Consider the following 27,187-nt stretch of genomic DNA (forward strand, 5'->3'; position numbering starts at 1 on the left):
TGTATAGGGACTCAGTGGTAGGACTGAACCCAAACACTGGTCTGTCTTATTTCTGCTCAGTTGATGTATGTAGGAATTCTAAGCCAGAAGACATTCCAGAAAAGGCTTTTCTTTAACATTCTTTTAATTCCATGCCTCATTTGTTCATTTCTTTATTCAGGAAGCAAGTAAACACACACACATATGCATGCAAACATTTTGTGATGCACCTCTTGTATTCCCAGACTAGGACAGATTTTTCCTGGGAAAATCCCACCTTCCATTCTTAGTTGATGCTAGTGTGTCTTTCCTGAGGAATAAATCAGCTATCACTAACTGCCCATAGGGCCTTGGATAGGGTCCAGAGCCCTTTGAACTTTGGAGAAATGGATCTCTGAGGTGCCCCACATGTTAACATTCCAAGATTTTAGCTTTTGAGAGTTGCACAGTTTGTAGACTACACAGGTCTTGGCACAGCTCTCTTAATTCTAGCTAACCTTTCAATTGCCTTTTGCATTTTCTTTTCCTTTTTCTGGCGGTATAGGGGATAGAACCAGGGCCTTGTACATAGTAGGCAAGTGATCTACCCCTAAGCTACATCCCCAATTTGCCTTTTGCACTCTTGATAAACAAATCAGATAACTGGCTTTCAGGGAGCAGAGTAGCTGGTCTTTCTTTGGCATTCAGCAAATGTCAGTGGAGTGGTTGGATCTAGGGCAGGAGCCAGAGGATCTGGATTCTGGTTCTATTTTCCCCAGCCCCCTCAACCAGTTTTGAAATAAGGAAAACTTAAACTTTTTTAGAGACAGTTGCTTAGAACAAAAGAAAAAAAAAAACAACAACAAAAAAAAACAAAAACAAAAAACCCAAATTAAGAAAATGCAAAGAACTAAGTACAATTAGTCAACCTCCCAGGTATAGAAAAATTCGTAGTAATAAATTCAGGAGGCATTTAAAGAAATTCATTTTACAGTTTTGCAAGATGAAAAAGTTCTGGAGATGCACAGCAATGTGAATATGCTTAATACCACTCAATTGTACATTTATGGATAGTTAAAGGACTAGAGGTGTAGCCTAGCATAGCAACATCCTGGATTCTACCCCTAGCACTGCAATTAAAAATAAAAAATTACAGTTTCACTACCAAAACATCACCAGTGTAACATTCTGATGTTGTTCCTTCTGGTCTTTTTTCTTTGTACAGATTTGGCCTTGTCTTTAAGTATGGTACCAGTCGTACTGTGCATCCAATTTTATGCCCTGCTTTTAGCACTCAGTACTGTATCTCGTTTGTTTATTTGGGGATTTTCCTTTTTGTTTGTTTGTTGCAGCACTGCGGAACAAAGCCAGGGCCTCATTTAATGTTATTTCTTAAGTGTCAGTTGCCTATTAGTACCTAGAGTGTGTACCATAATTTATTTAGGCTATTATTGGTCTGTTGGTCATTTATAGTCATTTCCATTTCTTTGCTTGTTCTTTTTTTTTTTTTTTTTTTTCTCTAACTGAAGTTGTGTATATATTGTGATATAAAACATAAAATTCATCATTTTAACTATTTTTTTAAATTTTAAAATACTTAAAAAAATTTTTTTGTAGGTATAAATGGACACAATGCCTTTATTTTATGCGTTTATTTTTTGTGGTGCTGAGGATCAAACCCAGTGACTCACATGTGAGAGGCAAGCACTCTACCACAGAGCCACAACCCCAGCCCCCAAAATACCTTTATTTTATTTATTTTTATGTGGTACTGAGGATCGAACCCAGTGCCTCATGCATGCTAGGCAAGTGCTCTACCACTGAGCTACAACCCCAGCCCCCATTTTAACTATTTTAAGTGTATAGTTCAAGGTATTACATTCACAATGTTGGGTACTCATCATTGCCTACCTCAAATTTTTCATCACCCTAAACAAACATTTAAGTGCTCATTAAGTACTAACTCCCCTTTACCTCCTGCACCCAGTTCTTGGTTACCTCTAATCTGTTTTCTATCCCTGTGAATCTGCCTACTGTAAATAATTGCATATGGGGAAATCATAATATTTGTCTTGTCCTTAGGCTTCTGGCTTCTTTCACTTAGCATAATGTTTTCAAGATTCATTGGTGAGTAGTGTGTATCAGAACTTCATGCCTTTTTGTTCCTCAATCATATTCCATTATATGAATACACTACATTATGTTTATCCATTCATCTGTTGAATACTGGATTGGTTCACTTTTTGGCTGTTATGAATGCTGCTATGGGCATTGACATTTAATTCACTATTTAGTTCTTGTTTTCATTTCTTTTGGACATATACCTAAGAATGGAATTGTGAGGTCACATGATAATCCCGTTTAACTATTTTTTTTCAGTACTGGGGATTGAATCCAGAGTCTTGCATGTGCTAGGCAATCACCCTCCCACTGAGCTCTAACCCCCCATTTGTTTAACTTTTTGAGGAAATGCCAAACCCTTTGTTTCTTTAATTATGAATAATGCTTAAATGAATATCTATGTGTGAAGCTTTTTTACATTTCCATTTATTTCTTTAAATTCCTTAAAGTAGTGGGTTAAAGGGTGCATCAGTTTGAGACATGATGCCAAACGTGATTCAAAGAATTAAATCTCCTTTGCTGTTGCTGGAAGTTTCTGGGAATGCGCTTATCACCAAACCAACGTCACCCCCAGTATTTCACTATTCATGTTATGTTATGGGGATTGAACCAAGGGGCAGTCTACCACTGAGCTACATCCCCAGCCCTTTTTATTTTTATTTTGAGACAGATCTCACTAAGTTTCCCAGGTTGGCTTTGAACTCATGATCCTCCTGTCACAGGCTCCTGAGTCACTGAGATTATGAACATGTGCCACCATGTCTTATTCACCATTTTATTAGTGGTGTGGTGATTGAACCCGGGCCTCTTGCAAGCCCTCTCCTATTGAGCTACCCTCAGCTCTTTTACATTTTTGTTTTGAGACAAAATCTTGCTAAATTGGGACTGGGGAAATAGCTCAGTCGGTAGAGTGCTTGCCTTGTAAGCACAAGGCCCTGGGTTTGATCCCCAGCACCCAAAAAAATAAATAAATAAAATTTTGCTAAATTACCTGAAGATCCTCCTGCCTCAGCTTCCTAAGTTACTAGGATTATAGATGTACACCATAGTGTCTGGCTTTGCTATTTAAAATATTGGAGAATGATGTCCGTCTCTCATAAAATCATAGTCTAGTCACACAGTGATTTATCTGACATAGCTCCTGATCATCAGCTCTAAGTCCTTCTCCCTCCCTTTTCCCTTGTCCCTTGTGCTGACTCTCGGCAGCCTTTAGGTCCTGTTACATCTAACTTTTCAACCTATCTCTGGTTTGTCCCCTTTTCCCCATCCATCCAGCAAAGATGTCCTGTAGTTCCCCTTCCACTTCGTCTCATCTCCACAAGACCCCAGGCCTCTGCGATGCCCCCCCCCCCCACCCCCCGTTTCAGTGGATTCTCACAGCTTTTCCTGTCCTTCCCTCCTGCTCTCCTCCTCCAGTTTTACAGTGAGTCAGGCATGCCTACCAAACACCTTTCGGACAGCGTTTGTGCTGTGTGTGGGCAGCAGATCTTTGTGGACGTCAGTGAAGAGGGCATCATCGAGAACACGTATAGGCTGTCCTGCAATCATGTGTATCCTACTTTAAACTCCTAGGCCACACCCCTCCTGAGACCACACTCCATTCAGGGAGGGAAAATGGGTGGTTGTGTCCCTGAGCATGCTGTGTAGACCTTTGAATATTAGAGAGACCTTTGAGTACAAGAGGGCTGAAACTACGACTTTCCTCTTCCTGTGCCACAGACTGCAGCCCACCTTCTGTAAGCAGTGGTTATAGACTGGCTAAGTCAAGAGAGCCTGAGGCTGCATTACTGAGGCTGAGGTCACTGAACCAAGATTGGATGTCCCAGGGGTGGAGGATCCTCTAACAGGATCCCTCAGTTTAGAATCAAATCTATTCTGAATAACACTTATATAATATTTACCAGACGTGTTTATTCAGCTCTCATTTTCTGTCTGTTGGGAGATCCACATGTTATCTCCATTTTGCCCCTTAATAAGATACAGATTATTATCCTCATTTTCTATGTGAGAGAACAGGTTCAGAAAGAAGGGACTTGCTCCACATTACACAGCTGATAAGAAGTGAAGCCAGATTTTGAATCTTTCATGGAGCTGGTACATAGGCATCCTGCAGACTAGCATGGGGCTGAAGTGCCATCCTGGTTTCCCACCATTTCCCTTGACCCATGGTGTTCAGATTCCACGAGTTCTGCATCCGGGGCTGGTGCATTGTTGGTAAGAAGCAGACGTGTCCCTACTGCAAAGAGAAGGTAGACCTGAAGAGAATGTTCAGCAATCCGTATCCTTTGTTTGAGTCCTTGTTGGTAGTGGGTGGTGAGAAGAAAGTACTGGCCAGTGTGCCTGGGGCCCTCCCTCCTGCCTTCAACCTGGGATGTTTGCCATTCAATTTGACTTCTGTTTTAGGGAAGTTAGGGGTGTGACACGAGACAGGACTAGTAGCTCACCTTCCCATCATAAATGGATAGTAATAGCTATTGTCATTTATTACTTACTCTGTGACTGGTGCTGTGTTAAGTACTTTTCTTGCCTTAGTTCATTTGGTTCCCTAGCAACTTTATGGTCTGTATTCCCCTTTCTCTGCTACCTGGTTCCTGGTTCCTTCCTCTACATGCACTAACTGAGTTACACAGGGGACATTATGTTCCTTGTATACTCATTATAGTCCCAGAACTAGAGACTCTGGCCTCTCCCCTTTCAGGTTTCCTGCTTTGTTCTTACAGGGTTCTATTCAGAAACAAATATAATTCCATGGCCAGGCTGAGGCTTGAGACTTCCCTTATCTCTCAGAGACCTGGGCCAAGGTAATCTCTCCAGTGCCTTTAGAGGGTCTCCTCCAGTTTCATAAACTTCTCTGTGCTCATCAGAGCTGGGCTTCCCAGGCCGCCTCTCCAGACCCTTTGCCCAACATTTAGATATAAAACAAAAGAAAGGAAACCCATCTCCAGGGCTGTTAAGCCTTAGAAGGGTCTAGTTCTTGGTACCCTGGACAGTGGGGCTTCCTTAGAGCCTCTGCCAAGGGTGATCATCTTGTGACTAACCTTTTGGTCTCTGTTCCCTTCTAATTTTGACCCTAGAGCAACCCTTTCCTCAACTGAGAGAATCTTCAATTTTGGACATTAGAAGAATCTTCAGGGTTTCCTTATCCCACTCCTGGCCTCTTTGCAGCTATTGTCACCAACACATTTATGGAGTATCTAGAAAATGTCAGGCTGAGTTTTCTCACACTGGCAGTTCTGTCTCAGACAAAGTGTTACATGGAGCTCTCCCTGCATGTTGGTCATGGAGAGCCATTTCACCTCTCTCTCTCTTCTCTCATGTCTGTCCTATCTGCCCCACCAGTCCTCTGTCTTCCTCCCCCATTCTCTGGGTTCAGATGACTTCACTCCAATATAAAGAGCTGCAGAGAGGATGGGCAGCTTGCTTTCTTCCAGACTGTGGAGCAGCTAGAAAAGGTGCAGGCAGACACAGGAAAGGCTGGGGAACCCTTTCCCCCTCGTGAGATGAACTCAGCAGCTCTTGGATATATGCCTGTGATCCTTAACACACTAACAGCTGGGAGAGGCCTCACGTCATGTATGGGCAACTACTGGATTGGCTTCGATACTTGGTAGCCTGGCAGCCTGTCATCATTGGCCTGGTGCAAGGCATCAACTACATCCTGGGCCTGGAATAGTCAGGAACACAGCAGTGGAGAAACTACCCCACCCACCATGGACCTCAGGGCACTCTCCCCCTGCCCACGAAGACCTTCTGGGTGGGAAAGACTCAAAGGGGCGCTTGGGCCACTAAGGACCCCTCCGGCTGTGTCCGGGCTGGGGAGGGAAATGATGGAGAGCCAGCCTGTGGGGCTGTCAGCAGTGGGAGCTTTTTAAAAGAAAACTATTTTGATGAATATATTTAAAAAAAACTTTTTTATTGTGGAGTGTAGGAGTTGCACACCCTGCCCCTTCCAGGCCTCACCTTGCTTGAGTAGCATGGGAGCAGAGCCCTGATGTTTTTGGTTTAAAGGAGCCTTCTCACTTCTGACTGAGAGCACTAGTGGGTTCTTAGGTAGTGGAGAGCCTCAACCCACCCACTTTCTTTCCCCTCCCTTCCCTCTGCAGGGATCAGCCTGGTCCACTCAGTGTGGAATGGCTAAAGAGCTCCAATTATTATCACAGATGAACACTGAGGGTCCAAATGTCTTCCCTTCTGCTCTCTCTGATGCAGGATGGATGTTGTATCAACTCTCTCTCCCCCTGTCTCTAGAAGCTAAAGGCTGGGTGAGGCAAGTGGAACTTCTTCAGTGACGTTTCCAACAAGGGAAACCCTGGGGCCTCAGAATTCATTGACAGTGTGTTTGGGGACAACTGGAATAATCAGCAGCATGATTAACCTGCTCCTGAGCAGGCAGGAATAGAGGCCATCTATATATAGTTGAGCTACAGAAGCCCGGAAGTGGTGACGTGCTCCGAAGGCCACTCTGCCACATCACTTCCTTCCTGAAAGTCTGAGGGAGAATGAGTATGTGTTTGCATGTGCGTGTGTATGCGTGTGTGCGTGTGTAGCAGGAGGATATAATGTCAACTTCCCCCAGTCATCAGACAGTTTTCCTCAAAGCTAACAGGGGATTCCCAGCCCAGGGAATATCCCTGTATGAATTCTGTCATTCATGGGTCTGACAATGGGAATGGCGAATGGGTGGGAAGAAGAATAAGGCCTAGGTGAGTTGTAAAAAGGGGCTTCCAGGTCCCCTTTTCCTGAAGAAATCGGGAAGGTCATCATGGGCCTTCAGTGCTGGCTTTTTAGGGAATAGGGCCCATCAGAGCCTGCCCCTTCAAGGACAACAAGAAACAAGCAGGACCTTGTCACTCCCATCTGAATAAAGCTCTGTGAGCTGGGTTGGAAAGCTGAATATCCATCTCGCTTTTCTTCTTCCTACCTCTTTCCCTGGGGTCTCTGGGGGTGTCTTGACTCTACTGTTCTAAGAGTTGGGGCCTGGGGGTGGTTGGTGCTGCTTTTTTTTTTTTTTTTTTTTTTTGTCCTGTGGCATTAGAAGCCTTGGGGCATCACTGGGCCCCCTTTCAGTTTTAGGTGGCTCTTCATCCTCACTGCCTGAAGTCACTACCCCACCACCACCTACCCTCCTCCTGACCACTGTCACTCAGCTGTGGCTTCCCATGTTACCCCACTGCTCATGCTACCTGTGCAGACGCATCCTCAGGGAAATGGGGACTGGTTGACGTGCCTAGAGATCACCCTTTCACTTTTGTCCCATGGCAGACTCCCAAGAAGCCAAGGGCCAAGTTTGTTTTCATGTTTAGTCCTGAGTGCCGTGACTACCCAGTGACCCGCCTCTGGTCTTGGTTACATACCAAGGTAGAGTTCTGGCTCCTCTCTCTGCTGTGATACCTGCCCATCCTCCAATGGACTGTGTCTCAGAATGCCCAGGTGGTCTTGCCTCTGGACCTAATTCCTGGAGATACAGTGTTCCCAGGGAGATGTTTCCCAGAAGCCTAACAGCAGAAGGTAGAGGGAGGACCTGAGAGGAGCAGAAATGTAAACTAGACATCTAGAGAAAGAGAATGTGACTTTTGGCCTTATAAATTAGGAATATGAGTCTGATTTTATTTTTATGTTCTTGATGCATCCTCCAAGCCCAGTCCATCTCCCCAGCCTCCCTGACTGTTATCACCAGCTGTCCCTCTCCTGATCACAGAAATCACAAACCTCAGACACAGAGCCATCGTCCACACTTTATACACGCATGTATTGTAACTCCCACCACTGATCTGCCTCCACAGATACTTGCACAACACTGAGAGTAAACACTGCCTTAGATTTTGCCTAACCCTAGTCCTGGCCCTGCCACAACCCCAGCTCCCTTTATTCTATCAGTGATCAGAATAACGCATTTATGTAGCTCTGTGAGCTGCTAGAGCCTGTGTTGGGCCACTGCTTCACCATGAAGCGCCTTCCCCTCCTAGGACCAGCTTTCAGCTTATGTTCAGCTTGACTGTGAGATTTTCTGCAGACAAGAGGAAAGTACTCTCGGTGTACTTCCTGTGACATGGCATGCGGGGCTCGACACAGCTGATCTGAGCTTTGGAGCTCCCAGAGAGGAGCTTCTAAAAAGGAGGACTCTTCAACACTTCTTGGGAGCCAGGTAGGGGGTATCTAGACCTACTTGTGACCCTAGACCTGTAGCTCTGGCCAAAGGGAGTAGGACAAGGGAAGTGAGAGGGTCTGTGGGTGTGTTGGGTGGGTATTGAGTGATGCAGCTGGAGGGGTGGGGCTGAGAAAGGTCAGGATGGTGAGCATTAAGCCTAAAATGGATGGTGTTCCAACTTGGGGTTCCCAGTGCTAGGAATGTTGTCCCCTTGATTATCAGTATGAATGTAAAAGAAGCAGCAGAGGCCTGCTGATAGGGAAACAAAGATGTGCCTCTGAAGGATGGAGGGGAACACCAAAGTCCTGACTCTGGTCCAGGTCAGAATTGATCTGTGAGAGAATCATCTGGTTCACATGTAGGTGACCTGAGAAACAAGATGGATAAAAGACACCAGTTTGCTATTTGGAGAATAGGGGTCTAAGAGTTAGTAGGATCATTTCTGGCCCCTGGGAGCATTCGCATAAGAAAGTACAGCACCTGCCCTTCTTAGTGGCTTAGAATCCCTGGTTGGTTAGAACAAAAGTGAAAGTGAAATGGGTGCTGGGCAATACTTTCCCAGAAGGAGTTCACTGCCTCTGCCCTTCTCAGAACCACTTCTGACAGTGGAGAGAGCATTGCCTTCCTTTGTGACTAGGTAAGTCCCCGGCCCCTCTTGGGGCTTGTGTCCACATCCCTAATGAAGAGGTAAAATTGGACTATATAGCCATCATATTAATGTAAAAAAGAGTTGGGGTGGGTCAGATTGTCACTAGTGATACCCAGCTCTGCATGTTGACAGAGTTCTAGCCTGTGCTCTGGGAGTTAGTGGGACAGATGGGCAGAGTGAATTGCAGTGCCTGGCAGCCCACTGAGTATTCAGACCCAAAGAGCAACTGTGGAGTTTACAGGAAGAAAGCCTCATGTATGACGGCAATCTAGAATAGCTACTGAGAAAATGTGGGCGTTGCCCACATTTCCCCCTTCCTCACCTTTCCCCAGAGAGGAAGAAGTCACAGATATATATAGAGCTGAGCTTGCCAGCTCCTGATGTACCTCATGACCATGGGACAGAACTGGATACCAGGTCAGTCTTGGGGCTGTGCATGGATGGGGGGTGGGGATTGTGAGCAGTGGAGCAGTGTGACCATCCTCACCCCCAGGTGAACTCCACCCAAGTCAAGAGTGCTGATACTCTAGGCTTCTGTCCAGATACTGTGGCTCTAGCTCTATTCAGGTGTTCTTTGTGCTTCATGCTAAAGGCCTAAAGGGTGGGAGCCGAGGCGCTCTGCCCCCTTGGATTCCCTGAATCTGGGTTGTAGTCTTTAACGAGGCACAATTCCGTCTCTGCTGACCTCTGTGACTGTCCCCTCCTTAGAATCCAGTTCTTTGTGGGTACTTCTATATGTCCACATCGTCACTCTCCTGGCTGGAACCACACCTGTTCCTCAGACCATCACAACTGCCACTGTCTCAGCTGGAATCTCAAAGGACCCTATCCCCTCTTGGCCTCCAACACTCTCACCAGCTAAGCAGTGCCCAGCATTGGAGGTGACCTGGCCAGAAGAGGAAATGCCACTGAGTAAGGAGCAATTATGATGGGATCCCAGGATATAGTGACCAGAGAGTAGGCTGTGGGGACAGAGAATCCACGGGTTGTGTTGACTCCAAAGTTCACTTTTCACCTGCTATGTATCACTAGCCAGGGCAGCTTGGCAGAGTGGTCATCATTCTGACTTCCAACCTAGCATCACAGTGTGGGCTCAGGGCCCAGCTCCCAAGATGATCCCTGTCAAAGGGGACAGAGAATTCAGACTCAGAATTGCTGTGGGACCTCCAGGGGCCCTGCTTGTAAATGTACTCTAAGGTGTAGCTCCTCTACCCAGAGCCCACATGCCCTCCGAAGAGCATCAGCCTGTTAGCACTGACCACTTGGCCTAGGCTCCTAGAACTAGAGATGGCACTGGAAAAGGTCATCCTGAGGAAAAGGCTCCGAAGTGAAACTATGTGACCCAAGGACCCTTTTCCACATTCCCATGTTCAGGCCTAGGGTCTGCCTTGGTGGGGTGTGGAGTAGCAAGCACTCGAGATTCCTGATTTATGTGTCCTGAGGAGCTGGCAGGGTGGGGAGAGGGGAGAGGCTGCTCTTTGGAAGGGCTAACAGCCACATGTGTCCCCAGATGGAACGCTGACCTTTTCCTGTACTGCCTGCAGCCGCTTCCCCCACTTCAGCATCCTCTACTGGATGGGCAATGGTTCCTTCATTGAGCACCTCCCAGGCCGGCTGAGAGAGGGCAGCACCAGGTGACATTCAGTGGGGAGGCCAGTGGGAGGGAAGCCTCCCACCGCAGCTCTCTCATGCACTGTTCCTTCCCGTTCCAGACGAGAGCCTGGAAGTACAAGCACTCGACTGTCGAGGTCCTTAGTGCTGGAGGAACTGAGCCCTGCCCTGCGAAGCACCAACTTCTCCTGTGTGTATGTAGACCCTGGACAGGTTGTCCAGCGTCATGTCATCCTGGCAGAGCTCTGGGTGAGGAACCCATGGGAAGCCTCCAGGGACAGGAGGAGCGCCACTTCTGTATGGGGAAGAAAGGGAAGGCTCAGCCAGAGTAGCCTTCAAAATAATGCCCCCACCCCATTTTCCCTAAGGTTAGCCTGAGGTAGAAACAAAAAGAACTTGAGGACTTGGGCAGGGGAGGCGGGGCCTGGAGGAAAGTGACCAGATGTCCTTCCATTCCTTGACCCTGATCCTTACCTGTCTTTACTTCCCCAGGCTGGACTGAGAATGGTCCTGCCTGACTCTCAAGAAGTCCTGCCCTCCAGCCACAGCCCAGGTCCCCAGCAGGGTGAAGAGTGACAACAGGGCCAGCAAAAGCACCACCTTGACCAGAGCCTGGGCACTTCCCACCTGGAGGGCGAAGTCTGCTGCAGGCGATGCAGGCTGTGCAGGCGAGCAGCCCCTCTTGTCACCAAATTCAAACTTCCTTCCCATCCACCTAGAATATCATAGAAACCTTCCCTTAAAGCCTCCTCTGGCTTGTCCTTCCCTTTTTGCCCATTAGCTTTTCTGATCTCTTACTCTTCACACCGCTGTCCTGCTCAGAAACCTCCAAGACCTGTTCAGCGTCTCAATGTCCTGCACTGCATGAGCTCCCTTCCTTGTTTCTAAAACAACTCCCACTCATGCGCCTTTGCTTCCTTGGTCCTGTCTTCCTCACCATCTCAACAAGTGATCCCTGAAGCCTGGTTGAAAAGCCACTTCTTCAGTGAGGGCCACATATATCATTGATTTCATGTTGCCTATACTGTATGTATGATTTTTCACCTTAATGAACTGCCCCAGGGAAGGGGGCAGTAGCTGCTTCTGATCCACAACTGGGCCCACATCCACAGCAAGGCCCACAATAAGTCCTCAGAAATGATTAGAGGCCAGAAATGGAAGATCCTAGAGACAGATGAAGGCTCCAAGGAGCCTAGATTTCCCCCTTTCTATACAGATCAAGGCTGCTCAGCACTCAAGGGAGAAAAATAGACTTTATTTACAAGAAATAACATTTAAAAAAGATCCATCCCAGCCCTTAAAAACCTTCCAATCACTCCAAGTCCAACCCCAGTGCAAGTCTGGGGAAGGTAGGGTGTGAGCTGCTGTTGAAGGCTACCCTCCCACCCCACCCTAGCCCTGAGACCTAGGGCCTGTTTGTCCTGGAAAAGAGCATCCTTTGGGCATCTGTGCCCTTGTGGAAGAGAGCAGGGGCTCCCACTGCCATCAAGAGCAAGGTCCCCTGCTAGTCCCAGCCACCAGGAGATGCAGAAGCCAAGGCCTGCTCTTCTGGTCCCTTCTAGATCCAGAGGCTGAGGAAGACTGGCTGGGCCCAAGGATCCAGCCACTCAAAGCCAGCCTCACATCTGGTTATGATGAAGAATTGACTTAGCGCCAACAAAAATTTAGAAGGCAAGGTCAAGAGAGGGCCCCACACTGTCCAAGCTCCGAGCCCCAGGGCCAGCTCTGTGAAGGAGCCAGTGAAAGTCCAGGCAATAGGCCAGGGCGTGGGCAGGCATCACTGTCTCTAGGGGTTTGGCCACCATTGGCCTGGGAGCTGAGAGAAGGCACTGAGAGGGACAGTAGTAGGAAAAGGACCAGGCGAGGTCAGCATCAGGGGACACAGGTGGGGCCACTCACTGTATTGGCCCTTTAGTGCTTTGCCTATAAGAGACAAGAGAGAGTCACGTCACAGGGCTGGAAAACCCTTCCTGCTCCCACACACCTGACTAGGATTCCTTCCTTCATGAACCCTGGACTCATCTAGCTTCAATTTACCAGTTGCTAGCCTGCCTAAGCAGCTCTGGGTGCTCTCAGTGGGAAGGGAGCCCCTCTCTGCTAACCAGACCCAGGGACACCTCTTAACCCTCCAACCTCCAGTGGCCTGACTTGGCCCTGCCCTGGCTCCTGCCCCGATGAAGGGCCTGTGCTTTCACCAGGTTTCCCTTCCTGCTCCTGTCAATGCCTTCACCTTGCCCTTGGCCCGAGGGGTGGCAGTGGTGGCAGCAACGGCAGAAGCAGTGGCAGCGCTGGCTGTGGTGGTGGCAATGCGTGGAGAGCGGCGGGTTCCACTGCGGGTGTTTGGGGAGGCCTTGGACTGGGCCTTCTTTGAGGCTCCTCGTCGCAGAAGACTATTTCCCAGCTTCTTAGGTGTGTTGAGGATGCTGAAGGCCATTGACTGACGTCGGTCAGCCTGCGTGAAAGGGTCAAACTGGGAAATCCACTGCTGCCTTCCCAGGCCACACTGCTGCTCCAAGGCTTAGCCAGCGAGCCTTTGCTGGGGTCTACTTCTGCACCCCCGCCCCCAATCCCAGTCTAACCTGTTTAAAAACAGCTGGAGCTTTTTTCTGGACCTCAGTAGTGCTCTGTTTGCGCCCTTCATGTCGGTCCCGGGGAGTCATGGGGCGTGGGAAACAGCTGGTAGCCTTCTTGGACTGTGGGGAAGAGAACATGACATCCCAAGCCAGGTGTCTTGGCTTCTTAAGTCTGCTCGGCTTTAAGTCAACCTGCTCCCTTTCCCACAGTCTTATTATCCATGCATCAGGTTTTGGAGAAAAGCCTCCCCTTTAATCCACTTCTCAAACTTGGTGAGCTGGGCCTGACCTGGATGTACTGTGAGACAACAAAACACAGAAGCCAGTGTCACCTACCTCGGGGGTGCCAGGGCCCTGGTGGGTCTCTAAAGAGACCCGTTTGCGCTGCTGCCGTGTGGTGATACCAGTGCTCTCAGCAATCTGGGTTGGCTGCATGCTGGCTCGGCGCAAGGTCTCCCGGGGGTCTCCGGTTTTCATCTCTTCATCTGTGATGGTGCCCAGGCTCAAGGAAGGCTGCGTGGAATAGAAGCTGTGAGCCTCAGAACTTTTCACATGACTGATACTTGGAACAGCTGGACTCTTCCTGCCTTAAAAGGCCTCCCTTCCTGTTCTCTACCTATACCCTGGACAAACAGCAAGAAGTCCCACACAGACTCCTCTCCAGGCTCCTACCCATACCCACTTACAGTGACTGCTTTCTGAGCTCCTACAGCTACTGGCTGGAAGTATGGAAGTATGAGCTAGGTCACCCTCCTCAGTGGGCCAGAGGCCCAGGCCACCAGTGCTCAGGCTGGATGAGCAGGTGGCACCAAGATGAGATACTAAGGAAGCAAAGGGGATCCAGGGTGGGAACTCCTGCACAGTGATCCCCAAGGCTCACCCTGGACTCCAGGGGATAGCAGGTCTTCAAGTGTGGGGGGCATACTCGGTTGCGCTGTTGTAATTCTGCAATGCGGTTCCAGTCATCCAGCTGCTCGGGCTCATCCTGGCAAGTACCCATGTAGAAGCTGTTCCTTCCTGTGGAGGGCAGAAGTTGTCAGAAGGAACTGGAGTCAGCAGGTTGCCCACTGGCCCTTTCAGATTCTGCTGATACTGTTCCCTATCACCTACCCCAGAGACTTCAAACCTAATACCCAGTGCTGCAGGGACAGGAGAGAAGACATACAGACCGTTTCTATCATGAAGCCTTGATCGCTGCACTCTCCCTGGGGAGGTTGTTTGCAGAGGATGGGACTGCATATTATTCACTTGCCAAAGCTTGGTGTCTTATTCCAAGAGAAATTAATTAAGGGCCAGGAATTAATCCTGGGGGAGTAGAAGGAGTTCCCAGAGCCCAGAAGGCAATAGCATACAAGAAAAATTTGGCTAGGCTGGCCCTTCCAACAGCCCATCACCAGCAGAGAAGGACATGGAGGACTTTTGACAGGTAACTGTCATTATGCTGGGAATCTCGGGGCTCTTACATGAGCACCTGAGTTCAGACTGCTGCCCTTGCTGGATAAGCAAGAGTCTGAGGCTACAGGAAAGAAAGGCAGGTGGTGCTGGAGCAGAAAGGGAGCAAGGAGGTCAGCCTTGGATTTTTAAAAGCTTTTTTCTTTTTCCTGTGCCAGGATCTAATATGTGGGTATAGCCGAGTCCCCTCACCTGGTGGGGCCCCACTGGACACCCTGGCCTGGGAGCGGCGAGCAGAGCTGCGAGTGGTGGGCCTGTAACCAGGCAGGCTAAGCAGAGCTGAGTTGCTGTCATCAGGAGAGCCCAGGCTGGGTAGAGATTGGGTTGAGGAGGCAGGCCGCAGGTTGGCCTGGGAAGCAGGGGCGGACTGTGTACTGTAGAAGGATGAATTGGCACTGTCTGGTTCCTCCACATCTAGCTTCTGCAAGAGCAAGAGTTGTGTTATAAAGCCACTCCCATTAGCTTCTTGAAGCCCCACACCCCACTCTATGTGCAAAGGTCCTTGATTTGCATGTCTGCAAATGGGCCTTGTTGCCAGGAAGCCCTTACAAGGTGCTGATCATGTCAAGACTCCTTTCCCATCTTTTTTTCCCCATGAAGTCTTATTAACACTCCTTTGAGGGAAGGCAGACGGAGTTATCAATACATTTCAGAGGAAAGATGCAAAGAAAGTGACTAGCCCCAAATCTCAACTAGGAAGTGGGTGACCTGGAGCTAGAACCCACAGATCCTGAGCTGCATACACTCAGTCACAGCCTCTGCTGTCCCTCAGAGTCGAAGGTTCCTGGACCCCCACCATCTTCAATAACTTCTCTGGCTTTTTGGTAGAAGACACCTTGCACACAAAGATCCACCTGTTGCATAAAGGCACCTCTCCTCCTGGAGACAGAAACAAGGGCAAGAACCTGGGCCTGAGAGGCAGTCCAGCCGGGGCCACACCATCTCAGCTGCAAAAGTATGTGCTGGAGGCATGGGATGGGCTGCAACTACCCATCGTCCTCTCCTTTCAGCCAGCAAGGAATCAGTGCTAATCAATGCCCCACATGGGGTAGACACTAACCTTTGAGTTAATTAGATAGTGTGCTAATTCCAGCCCTGCCGTTTTCTACAGAAAAGCTCCTAAGCAAGTCACTGCCCTTAAGATTTTTCATCTGTACTAAGGTCTGGTTGGTCATTCATGCCCATTCCTGAATGAGGACCTGAGGGAAAGATGCGTTTCAAAGGAAATAGGAAGTACTGTCCTGGAGTCCCGCTACCAGCAGCCTGACCTTAGTCATGGTAATGTTGATGATTTGTGTGGTACGCCGGCGAGCCGACCGGGTCTTACGGCCAGAGTCCAAGAAGACATCCCCCAGGGAGTCTAGGCTGCTCTCCAGAGGGGCCTGACCCCGAGCAGGGATGGGGGTGAAGTAGAGACTCTCCAGGGATTCCACCTTGGAGGGCAAGCGCTGGGAGATGGGTGAGGCTGGCTCTCCAGGGATGCTTGTGCCATCTGGCTGGGTACGAGGCAGCTTGCTGTGGAAAAGAAAACTGCTGAGGTGCACTTCCTGGGTTATCTGTCACTTTGCTTCCAAGTGATCATTTCCTATGCTTATTACAAGCAGAGGTGGTCAAGCACCAGATCTTTGATTTTCCAGAGGTATTAGAAAAGCCTGTGACCTGGGCTCAGCTATCAGTCCACTCCTGGTGCTTCTAAGCCCTTCATACTAGTGATTTGTGGGTCTCTGGCTTAGCCCAGACCCTGCTCTCTAGGCCCAGATATCCCATGGATGCCACAGCTACTTCACAACAAACAGTCTCAAGCTAAGCCCATCTGGCTGGTCTTCCTCCTGCATCTCCTATTTCAGTAAGGGGGTGTACACTTGCAGAGCCCCAGTCCTTGAACAGAGACACACCTTCCACTTCTGCCAAGCCAGGACCATATTGCCTAAGCAGCTCTTCTTACCACACCCATCTCCATGCACATGTCCTTCCTTGGTTAGCCTCACCTCCTCGCACCTAGACTTTATAAAGAATGGCATTTGAGAGAGGGAGCATAGTAGTAGAAAGGACAGACTTGCGCCAGGCTCCAGCTCTACCAGTGAGGGACCATAGACAAATGAACAGCCTCTATGCCCCAGTTTCATGTGTTAAAGGAGAAATGTTGAACTACCGCAGAGATTTGCTGGGGAAGGAATGAAGTGCTTAGAATAGTGGCACATAGTACAATATAACTGTTTAGTAAAAATAATAAATGTGTTTTCAGTCTTAAACTTTTACAACTACTCTTGGAATCTTTCTAAAATGCAAATCTGACCATGTACTCCTCAATTTTGACCCTTCTGATTCCTCAGTGCCTTTAGGATCAAGTCTAGATACCAGCCTCCAAGAGGGAGTCCAACCAGGCCCCCTGAGCCTCACAGCCTCCTTCTCTACCTCTGTTCACAGCGTACTCCTGTTTACCTAGCACATACACCTCTTGATTCTTTCAAGACCCAGCAGAACAAAAACCTCCACAAAGCCTTTCCTGACCACGTGCTGTTTTTCCTTCCTGCGGTGTCCTATCCAGACATCTGTCATCACACTGGTGATGCTTCATAAACTTCCAACTGAGTAGAGCTGGTAACTGGACATGGTAGTGCATGTCTGTAATCCCAACTACTGGGGAGGCAGAGGTAGGATTCAAGTTCAAGGCCAGCCTCAGCAATTTGGCAACACCTTGTCTCAAAAAAAAAAAGTACAGTTGAGGGGTGTCACTCAGTGATACAGTGCTCCTGTGTGGAATCTCCAATTTCATCAAAAAAAAGGAAATAAGCTTCCATAGGGCAAAGGGACAGCACCTTCACTATCTTCCTAGCCTAATACCTGGAATATAGCCTGCTGAATAGCAGGTGCTCAGTGAAAAACAGACTTAGGGTACAGGGCTGTTTCTGACCTGCTGATACTGAGAGGGGTCCCCTCCTCACAGCTCAGATCCAGGCTGTCAATACTCAAGTCCAGCTGGGGTTTAGCCTGGGGCTCACGGCTCTTCAGGGTGTCAGTTGCCACTTGGAATTTACCCAGGTCTCGAAGCTGTTGGTCTGCGTGGGCGACCTGGGAAGGAGAGAGAAGGAACAACTGAGGCAGGGGTGGGCTCAGAGAGCAGGGAAGAGGAGTCCAACAGGACAGGGTTGAGGTGAGTCTTGTTTAGCCAGATGCTTACCTGTGCCTCCAGGCTGCGCACCTGGGCAGTAAGGTGGCGGCACGTCTGTTCAGACTCCTTGGTCTTCAGCCCAGCCTGCTGCAGCTCACGACCCAGGCGTTCAACCTCCGCCCGCAGCTCCTTGTTCTCCTTCTGCAGCTGTTCCAGGCCCCGTAACTGCTCCTGCAGCTCTTGATTCTGCTGCTTCTTGGCATCATAATGGGTCTTGGCTTTCTCCATCTGTGTGGGCAGAGGGGTGGGTGGGGGTGTGGCACAGCCTAGAGGGCAATAGGAAGGGCAGAGCATGCCAGAGCTGGGCATCTCACCTGCTGCTTGTAGTGCTCAGCCGCTTGTTCCTTCTGGCTCAACTGGGCCTGCAGTTCGTTCACCTGGGCCTGGAGGCGCTGGGCCTCCTGCTGGCTCTCACCTCCCTGGGCCTGGAAAGCCTGAGAAGAAATGCTGGGCTGGCTGTTCCACCCAAATCCACCAACCTTCCCTGGATGCTTAAGGTATCCTCCGCCCCAAATACACATACTCCCCCAGCTACAGTCTATGGAAACACCACACATTCTCGAAGTCCACATCTGTGGAAGTGTTTCTAACTAGTTCACATCATCTGCTGGCTCTTTGCCTTCTTTGAGACCAGGCACAAAGTATCATCCTCTTCCCATGCACACAGTCTCTCCAAGGCGGAAGGGAAAATGATCCTCAGAGAACACGGTGCAGGGCATCCTGGTGCAGAGGGTGGTGCTAGGCACTTGGCATGAGTTCTCTTGTGACAGGGAATTCACTTCTCCAAACCACTTTTAGAAGTAACTTTTATCCTCACATTTTGTGATGTATAAACACTGTAGAGATTCAAGTAAAATGACCAGGTCACAGTGACTAAATGGCAGAGTAAGACCGGAGCTTGGTTCACATGACTCTAAAGCCTATGGGATCTCATAGTACTGCCTTCTGACCGTAACTCCTTAAGAACAGGTCTGCGTGATTCTCCACCTGCTATGCCAGCAAGTGCTTGGTTTGATGTAGATACTAGATAAAAGCATTCCATCCTTGCCTCCTACATCTCTTAGCTCAGAGCAAGCCCACAAAGGACCATAAAAATTATGTTTATCATGTAATCATAACATGGTGTGGGGCATATGGGAAGGGAAGCAGGAAAAATTTTCATTTCTGAGCTTCCACCACCTGGGACCCACTAGAGGTTTAGCAAGTCTCAGTGGCACTAGTGCCCCATTCCTTTGAAGCCTACAGCTGCAAAAAGCAAGTATTAGAACAAAGAAAGCAACCTAGTTGAAAGTATTAAAAATGCATTAAATAGCTCAGTGGTACAGCACTTGCCTAGCATGCTCAAGTACCACATAAAAATGAATAACAGATGGAATACTTTTTAAAAAATTATTAACTGTATTGTAAGCCAAGCATGGTGGTGCATGCCTGTTATCCCAGCCCCTTGGGAGGCTGAGGCAGAAGGATCACAAGTTTGAGACCCTGTCTCAAAAAATAAAAGGGGTTGGAGATATAGCTCAGTGGTTGGAGTACCCTGGCTTCAATCCCAGTACCTCAAAAAAAAAAAAAAGCACTCTCATCCCTTGAACCCAAACTACCAAAAACCTAGACTAGCACTGTTCCATAGAACTTCCAGAAATGTTGGAACATTCTGTACATGTACTGTCCAGTACAGTAGTCACCAGCCACATGTAATGACTGTGAAATGTGGCTAGTGCAACTGAGAAACTGAACTTTTTATTTAATTCAATTTAAATATAGATTTAAAGAATCACAGGTTGACTAACAGCTGTAAATGGACAGGGAAGGTCCAGAGGCCTTTCTGATCTTCCCCAAGAGGTCCCAGAAGACACATGCAGGCACTCCTGAGTCAGGCACAGATCTCCTGAGGCTGCCAAGCACCCAGATGCCCCTCCTCTGACCCCACACCCCTGGGGCTTAGAGAGCACTTCCCTCTCCCATTCTCATGAGGCAGCTTTGGCCAGATCTGTCCCCCCCAGTTGGCCCACCTTCAGCTTCTGCTGCTGCACCTTGCTGGCTTGGTCATAGTCAGCCAGTTTCTTACTCAGTTCTTCTACCTGGGGAGGACAGAGGAGATGAGAGACTCAGGAGGCTTTTCCCTGGATGTCTAAACAAAGTAGGGAGCTTTCCAAGAACAGTGTCTCCATGGCTCATAGAAGGAAATCAGGGCCTTTCTCCAGCCTCCAGTTAGGGCACAGCTGACTGGCAGAATCTGAGGTGGCCCCACACAGACAGATGTTGACAGACCGATCTAACCATATTTACTCCACCCCCAGTCTGTTGCCACCTCACTAACCACCCTACTGCTGCCTCCACTCGCAGGTTCCCAAACTTTCCCAGGCTGAGGACAGGAACAGGGGACCTGGGCTAGTGCTCCAGCAGACACCCCGTTCTCCCTCCTCCCAGAAATCACCAAAGCAAAAGCCCCAGATGCTCAGACCTCTTCCCCACCTCCATGGGCCATTAGGGCTAGTGCTAGCAGGAAGGCCACTGTGGTTAGCACTGGGGGAGCAGACTGCTGGAAGACAAGAGCAGGGACAGCACGCATACTCCAAGTTCCCCCATTCCCACAAAGGAAGAGGAAAGCAAGGAGAGGAATAAGAAGGATCCAAATAGCCACAAGCAGCCGTGGCTCCTCCAGGTATTCCAGTTCAGGCATGCCCAGGCAGCAAAGGGAGAAGCAAGGGCTCCATTGCTAACTGTTTGCTTTTCAATTTGACTGTCCCCCATCATCTCAGGCTCCTTGGAGGTTGTGACAGGAAGAACAGAGGGTCCAATAATTCAGGAGGCCTGAGGTGACTGGGAAGGAGGGCGGTAGAGGGGTGCTCTCACTAAACACCAGCTACACAGGCATGTCGTCTCTGAAGCACAGAGATCCTTATAGAAGAGGCAGCCAGATCACATGACTCCATCTTGTACAGACCCTGTCTGCTTCTCTCAACCTTGGCCTTCCTGCTGTAGAAGGCTCCATGCCATGTGGGTGGGTTTGCTAAGCCCACCACTCTCCCTCTTCTGTGAGGGTTGCCTTCAGATCACCTTTGTGGTTGTGATAAAGGCATACACTGTTGGGGGGGAAAGGGCCCTCAGGTAACTCTGCTATTCCTCTTACTTGAGTCTCCCTAACTTAAAACAGGTCTAGGAGGTTTTGGAATCACAAGGATTCAGTTTGTCACTGGTTCAGGTCTATGAAAGCTGAAGCCATGCCACCCCTCATCCCTAACAAGGAGATAAGACAAGTGTAGAAGGGTGGAGAAGCCGACCTGGGATGGGTGGGATGAGGCCTGAGAGAGGGCCCAGCACACCGCACTCCTGGGCAGCCTGGGCCTGGATTCCACGGCTTGAGCCTGCCCCCTTCACAAACAGTTCACAACGGAAGCTGGCGGAGGCAAGCTGCAGCCAGGGTCATGCACTGAGACCGGTCACCGCTTAAGCAGCCAGCATTTATCAAGGACCCCAGGCATTACCTGCTTAGTCTGCTCTCTCTGAAATACCTCTAGCTGTTCCACCTGTGCACAGGGAAGGAGCAATGGAGACAGTGAGATGGGGGCCATGGGGTGCCGGCCTGCTTCCAGGCTGACCTCACCTGGGCTCTGACACTTCCACTCAGGCACTACTTATAGTAAGTTAAAAATGCCAGTTTGGTTGCTTCTGGTCCCCAGTGGCTCTTGGGGACTCCAGTGCAAATATGCATCTGGAACAGACAGAGGTCATCACAACTTGGCTCTCTAGGAACAGAACTCTCAGGGAAGGAGAGACTGTTGGTATTTTCTTTAGGATAAGAGAGGAAGGCAACCAGCCACCTCTCCTTTTCTGTCACCCAGTGAACAAGGGAAGGTCAGACATCACAGCATGGTAGCCAGAGGCCACAAAGTACAGAGGCCCACTTCCACCATGTCCCCACTCTTAGGTCCAGATCACTGGAATGTGGGGGTGGTGCTGGGCACCTACCTGGGCAGTAAGTTTCTGCCTCTCTTCCTGGAATCGCTGCCTTTCCTCTAGGACCTTCACCTTGGCACCCTCATACTTGGCCGTCATCACCTCTAGCTCCCGGGCAGTGTTCTGTGCTTCCTGCTGCATTTCAGTCAGACGGGTCTCAGCATCAGCACGCACAGCTGCCAACTCTTGCACATATTTCTCCCGGGCCTGGTCCAGCTCCACTTCTAAAAACTGCCGGCCAAGGTTGGCCCGCTCACCCAGACCCCGGTTCTCCTCTGCCAGAAGACCATGAGCCTTCTTCAGCATGCTCAGTTGCTCTGCGTAGCTGGCCTTCTCTGCCCGCAATTGCTGGGCTACACGATCCTGTTCTGCCACCTTCTGCCGCAGAGGCCCCAGCTCCCCAAGCTCCCGCTGGGCCCGCATCAGCTCTGCCCGAAGCCCACCAGCTGCCTGCTTGCTCTGCTCTAGCTCCTCCCGGTGGCGCTTCTCAGCAGCTGCCTGCTCAGCCTGCAGCTGCTGGCAGAGGTGCTTGGCGGGCAGCAGCTCGCTCACTAGGGCCTGTGTGCTGGTATGCTCCAGCTGCAAGGCAGAGAGGGCCTGCTCCTTCTGGAAGAACTTCTCCTGCCATGCCTTCAATTCTTGGCCCAACTCCTCAGCTCGCTCTGCCTGTGAGGCCAGCTCCTGCCGCAGGTTCTCAGAGGCCACGCGCTGTTTCTCCACCTCCTCCCGGAGGCTCTGCACCTCCTCTCGAAGAGCAGAGCTGCGTTCTGCAGCTCTGGCACTGCTGCTGGCTGTCTCTGCCTGGAGCAGGCGCAGCCTCTCTTCCAGCTTTTGGCTCTTCTCTGACTCGGCAATAACCAGTCGCTTCAACTCCTTGCTCTCCCCCTCCTTCTCCAGGACCTGGCGGTTCAGGATGGACACCTCCTCCTCCAGGCTGCTGATGAGGCTGCTTTTCCTTTCTGCCTCCTGCTGGCTCCGGGCCACCTGGGCCTTCCACTCCTCCTCAGCCTTGCTGTGGTCTTGGGCCTTGGTGCGGAGGGTGGTCAACTCCCTCTGGACTGAAGCTGAGGTGGCCTGACTATGCCCCAGCTCCCGGGCCTTCTCCTCCAACTCGCCCCTCAGAGTCTCCAGGGCTCTGTCCCGCTCAGCCCTGGAAGCACGCTCAGACTCCAGGCTGCGTGCCAGATCATCAGCCTTCTCCTGCTGCTGCCGGCACTGCTGCTCCAGCTTGCTCACCTCTGCCCGCAGAGCCTCCACCTCAGGGCCTGATGACTCTTTCTCTCCAGCAGCCTTCAACTGGGCTCCTGGACCAGAAGCATCTTCTCCACTGGCCATGCCTACAGGCCGCTGGTGCTCCTTTTCCTTCTTAGCCAGCTGTGCCTTCAGTTGCTCCATGGTTTCCTGAAGCTCCTTCAGCTCTGTTCTCTGGGCTGCCTCCTGTCCACGAAGCTTGGCCAGCTCCTGGTCTTTGCCTTCCTTTTCTGCCAGGGCGTGGGCCAGTGCCTCTTGCAGGGTAGCAAACTCCACACGCTGCTCATTGAGGGCATTCTGCAGCCGCATCTCAAGCTCAGCCTTGGCTGCCTTCTCCAGGGCAAGGTCAGCTTGGGCCCGGCCCCGCTCCTGGGTCAGCCGTGCTACTTCCCTCTCCTGCTGCCCACGCTCCTCCTGCTGCTGGCCCTGGCTCTCCATCAGTGCAACCCGCAGCCTCTCCAGCTCACTGCCCATTTGTTCAGCCTCCCGCTCCATGGCCTTCAGTGCCGCCTGTGTGCTGCAGAACTGCCGTCCCTGCTGTTCTTCTGGCCACTCAGACTCTCTGTCTCCAGTCCTCGGGGGTTCCTTCAGTAACTCACGGGAGGCTGTTTCCTGCTGCTCACCCGCCTTGCGCACCAAGGCCTCCAGGCGGGCCACCTCCTTGCTAGTAGCAGCCATCTTCTCCTGCAAAGCAGAGAGGTCATCTGCCAGCTTCTGGGCCCTGACTTCCTTCTCCTGGACCTGCTGAAGGGCCCTAGCCAGGTTGGCATGGAGCTGGGTCAGCTCACTCTGCTGTCGGCCAAGCTGGAGCTCACTGTGGGCCTCTATTCCTGCCACCTTTTCCTTTGCTTCCTGCAGCTCCTGGCGTGCCTTCTCACACTCCTCCTTCAGGGTCATTAGCTGTTCCTGGAACATGGCACCATACTGTGCTTCCTCTTGCTGACTTTCCTCAAATCGCTCCCGCCAGGTAGCTACCTCCTTCACAAGCTGCTCACACTCACCCTCAGCCCTGCGCTGGGAAGCCGTAGCCTCTGCCAGCTCCTGCCGTAGGGCTTCAGTCTCAGCCTGATGGGTCTCCCTAAGCTGTTGTAATCGGGCCTCCAGACCCTTACGCCCAGCCTTCTCTTCTTCAAGCTCCTTCCGTTCCTGCTTATGCTGCTCCACCAGGTTTCGGGACTTTGCCTCCAGCTCAGAGATGCAGCGCTGCTGCTCCTCTCGGGCGTTTGTGGCCCTGCGCTTCTCCTCTTCGAGGTTGGCCTTAGTGATCTTCAAGGACTCCTCAAGGGCCTGAAGCTGCTCTTGGAGTTGTCCCTTCTCCTGGGCCACCCTCTCTCTCTCAGTGGCTTTTTGTTGCTCAGCCTTCAGCTGGGCCTCAAGTGATGCCACCTGGGCCTGGACCTCACGCCGGTCTTGATGGACTGCCTCAATTTGAGCATGGAGTTCCTCCACCTTTTGGCTTAGCTCTACCTTTTCCCGTTGGGCCTGTGTCAGTGAGACCTGGGCACTGTCCCAAGCTTCACTAGCAGCGTGAAGTTGCTCCTGCAGAAAATCTAGACTGGCAGCTTTCTCCTTCTCCAATGCCTCCAGCTGCTGAAGAGCCTTATCCCGCTCCCTTAAGAAGGCCTCTCGTGCCTCAGCAGCAGTTGCCAGTTGCTGAGCATGGTCCAGCCTGGTCGCCTCCTGCTCCTTGGCTGCCTCTTCCAACTGCTGCTCCTTCTGCTTCAGGCTGCTGCTCAGCTGCTCCACCTGGTGGCGGAGGTCCTGGGAGGCCTGCTCTCGCTGTTGGAGGACCTGTGCTACCTGGGCCTGCTCCTTTTGGGCCTGTTGCTTCAGGTTGGCCAGTTCTTGATCCTGCTGCTGTAGGGTGGCATTCAGTGTGGTAAGCTCTGTAGTCAGAGAGGCCACCTGGGCAGTTAGCCGGGCCCCCTGAGCCTGAGAGGCCTGCTCTAGCTCCTCTTTGGCCTGGCCAAGGTTGGAGATGGAGCTCTGCAGGTCGGCAATCAAGCTGGCCAGCTGCTGCTTTTCTTCTTCAAAGCGGCCCCGCTCAGCCAGCAGTTGGGCTTCCTGCTTGCCCTGCTCACTCTCCAGCGTTTCCACTCTGGCTTGGAGCTGGGTGTTATTTGCAGCAAGAGAGGCTGCTTCTTGCTTCAGGGTTTCCAGCTGGTGAGAGAGGAGACCAGTGGGGATCAGCAGAACTCATCAGTCACTACGTCCCCTCTGGGAACTGAGAAGAACAGAAACCAACCCCAGCATGCAGGTCTTACCGGCTGCTCCTACGTGTTCCTACCTGCAAGACATCACCTAACACCTCGCCCTTCTCCTGGGGCGGGTTCTCCTGCAGCTGGGCCAAACGTTCTTCCAGCTGTGAAAGTTTTCCCTGAAGGATTTCATTCTTCTCTTCAAGACATTTCTGGGAGTAAACAGGAGACCCACATGAACAGAGAGGTTGAACAGGCACCAGATCATCAAGCAGGCCCTCACAAACATCCCCTAAACATGTGACCTTACCATTTTGATATCAAGATCTCCTTATGCCCTGGCCTAGGGAAACAAACTTCAGGAACCACGGAGCTGAGCCCATGGGGGACCTGACTTTCTAGCCCAGTTCTTCAGCGGAATGAAGTCACAATGTGGGCTGCATACTACTTCTCCAAGGTTGCAGAGCTTACCATTTTGTACCAAGAGACCAATTTCAGTACCGTAGACCCTTTCTCAGACAAGCTTTGATCCCTAGAGTATCCAAACAACCATCAGTTTAAAAATTGCCCCTGGGCATCAATACCAGCGGGCATCAATACCAGCAGCAGCCACAGCCCCCAGCCACTTCCCCACTGTTGTTGGTTGGGTACTAGGCACTGTGCCAGGTGCATCTTTTGAGTTCCTAATCCATCCAGAAGTCTGGGAGGGAGCTGCTACTGTCCCTCTTCTACAGAGATGAGAATCTGGAGCCCAGACGCTAAGAGCCTTGCCCAAGGGCTAAATGGTTAACAAGTGGCAGAGTTGGGGAAAACAGCAGCAATAAATAATAAAGGCTAAACATTCCTAATCTGGAAATCTAAAATTTTAAATGCTCCAAAATCCACAACTTTCCAAACTCCAACAAGATGCCCAAAAAGTTTTGGGTTTTGGAACATCTCAAATATTTGGGACTTTTTTACGTAGGCTTTATGGGATATTCACCCCATAAAGTCTATGTAAATATTCAAATCAGAATAAGTCCAAACTGACACATTTCTGGTCCCAGAAATTCAGATAAGGAGTAACCTACTTAAAATAGCAACTAACCCACTGAGCACTTACTTACCCCTCACAATGTGGCAAGTGGTTTGTATACATTATCCCATAACAGTTGATGAGGCAGCTAATATTATTACCCCTTCTTTTTTGTTTTTATTATTTAAATTTATTTTTATAGACTGCATTTTGATTCATTGTACACAAATGGGGGACAACTTTTCATTTCTACAGTTGTTACCCCTTCTTTTTTTAATTTTAGGACTGGAGATTAAACCCAGGGATGCTTGAACACCGAGCTATAGCTCTATCCCTTATTATTTCTGATTTTGAGGTAGGGTCTTGCTAAGTTGCTGAGGCTGGTCTCAAACTTAGGATCCTCCTGCCTCAGCCTCCTTTGTTGCTGGGATGAGAGACATATTTATTATTCCCCTTTTAGGGAAGGGATGCTTAGAGAAATTGATTGATTAACTTGTCCAAGAACCATAGCATGTAAACAGCAGACAGGATTCAAGGTGTTCTGGACTTAAGCCCCCATTTTTCCATCACAGTCACTATGAAACCCTGAACAGAAGGCAGCTTCCTTCTAGAAGACCCAGCAGATGGGGATATAGCTCAGTTGGTAGAGTGCTTGCCTTGTAGGCACAAGGCCCTGGTTTCAATTCCTGGCACCACCAAAAACAAAACAAAACAAAACAAAACAAAACAAAACAAAACAAAAATCACAAAAGGCCCAGTAGAGCACAGCAGTAGGATGAGCTCAACTCTAAACATGGGGTCCTGACTATGGCACTGACTCCACTGCAGGGAGTTACCTTGTCCTGCAGGGTTGTGCTGAGCTCCTTCTCGAGACAGGCCTGCTTCTCCACCCATTCCCGAGTGGCCTTGCTGTGCTCCTCTGTCAGTTCGTTGAGGGCCCCCTGCAGTTGCTGCAGGTGACTGGCAAACTCCCGCAGCTGAGACGTGAGAGGAAATCCCATCAGCCACGGCCCAAACTGGCACTGCTGCCATCTGTTCCCTGATGCCCAGGGGCTCAGTGCCGCCAATGATCCTTCCCCCTT

The 27,187-nt window shown here is 50.3% G+C and overlaps 3 protein-coding genes across 13 annotated transcripts in view; 2 read left to right on the forward strand and 1 right to left on the reverse strand.

Annotated features, from left to right (window-relative positions):
- Rnf121 (ring finger protein 121) overlaps window positions 1-7,008 on the forward strand; it is a 62,622-nt gene extending 55,614 nt beyond the window's left edge. The window contains exons 7-9 of the mRNA XM_047515949.1: window positions 3,496-3,629; window positions 4,256-4,357; window positions 5,632-7,008. Coding sequence (XP_047371905.1) covers window positions 3,496-3,629; window positions 4,256-4,357; window positions 5,632-5,752 — 357 coding nt within the window. The 3' untranslated portion in view covers window positions 5,753-7,008. The remainder of the gene's footprint in view (window positions 1-3,495; window positions 3,630-4,255; window positions 4,358-5,631) is intronic.
- A 199-nt stretch (window positions 7,009-7,207) lies between these two features.
- Il18bp (interleukin 18 binding protein) lies at window positions 7,208-13,098 on the forward strand. Of its 5 annotated transcripts, XM_047515973.1 has the most exons (6): window positions 7,208-8,224; window positions 8,790-8,864; window positions 9,209-9,293; window positions 9,585-9,788; window positions 10,387-10,510; window positions 10,589-13,098. In XM_047515973.1, exons 3-6 carry the CDS (start codon window positions 9,257-9,259, stop codon window positions 10,863-10,865), a joined length of 642 nt encoding a protein of 213 aa, XP_047371929.1. In that variant the 5' UTR covers window positions 7,208-8,224; window positions 8,790-8,864; window positions 9,209-9,256; the 3' UTR covers window positions 10,866-13,098. The 5 variants fall into 5 exon arrangements, with proteins under 5 accessions (XP_047371929.1, XP_047371931.1, XP_047371928.1 ...); XM_047515975.1 differs by having other exon boundaries at window positions 7,208-9,293; window positions 10,589-10,736; window positions 10,980-13,098; XM_047515972.1 differs by having other exon boundaries at window positions 7,208-8,864.
- Numa1 (nuclear mitotic apparatus protein 1) overlaps window positions 11,722-27,187 on the reverse strand; it is a 67,970-nt gene continuing 52,504 nt past the window's right edge. For 6 of the 7 annotated variants that reach the window (XM_047515952.1, XM_047515951.1, XM_047515953.1 and 3 more), the window contains exons 12-26: window positions 26,942-27,082; window positions 25,180-25,302; window positions 21,654-25,052; window positions 21,170-21,211; window positions 19,694-19,762; window positions 17,999-18,118; window positions 17,694-17,912; window positions 17,427-17,584; window positions 15,781-16,027; window positions 14,705-14,933; window positions 13,941-14,077; window positions 13,397-13,573; window positions 13,067-13,180; window positions 12,718-12,939; window positions 11,722-12,410 (exon numbers count right to left, since the gene is read on the reverse strand). In XM_047515952.1, the coding sequence (XP_047371908.1) occupies window positions 12,399-12,410; window positions 12,718-12,939; window positions 13,067-13,180; window positions 13,397-13,573; window positions 13,941-14,077; window positions 14,705-14,933; window positions 15,781-16,027; window positions 17,427-17,584; window positions 17,694-17,912; window positions 17,999-18,118; window positions 19,694-19,762; window positions 21,170-21,211; window positions 21,654-25,052; window positions 25,180-25,302; window positions 26,942-27,082 (5,409 nt within the window). In that variant the 3' untranslated portion in view covers window positions 11,722-12,398. The remainder of the gene's footprint in view (window positions 12,411-12,717; window positions 12,940-13,066; window positions 13,181-13,396; window positions 13,574-13,940; window positions 14,078-14,704; window positions 14,934-15,780; window positions 16,028-17,426; window positions 17,585-17,693; window positions 17,913-17,998; window positions 18,119-19,693; window positions 19,763-21,169; window positions 21,212-21,653; window positions 25,053-25,179; window positions 25,303-26,941; window positions 27,083-27,187) is intronic. The other variant, XM_047515956.1, reaches the window with a different exon arrangement.

Source organism: Sciurus carolinensis, chromosome 11, assembly GCF_902686445.1.
Source record: "Sciurus carolinensis chromosome 11, mSciCar1.2, whole genome shotgun sequence".
Classification (NCBI taxonomy): domain Eukaryota; kingdom Metazoa; phylum Chordata; class Mammalia; order Rodentia; family Sciuridae; genus Sciurus; species Sciurus carolinensis.

Bases quoted from the DNA above. Each gene is read 5' to 3' on its own strand.
- Il18bp (XM_047515971.1), top strand. From the start codon at position 9,257: ATGTACCTCATGACCATGGGACAGAACTGGATACCAG. The intron at 9,789-10,386 runs GTAAGGAGCAAT...ATGTGTCCCCAG, and splicing joins AGAAGAGGAAATGCCACTGA to ATGGAACGCTGACCTTTTCC. The intron at 10,511-10,588 runs GTGACATTCAGT...TTCCCGTTCCAG, and splicing joins CTGAGAGAGGGCAGCACCAG to ACGAGAGCCTGGAAGTACAA.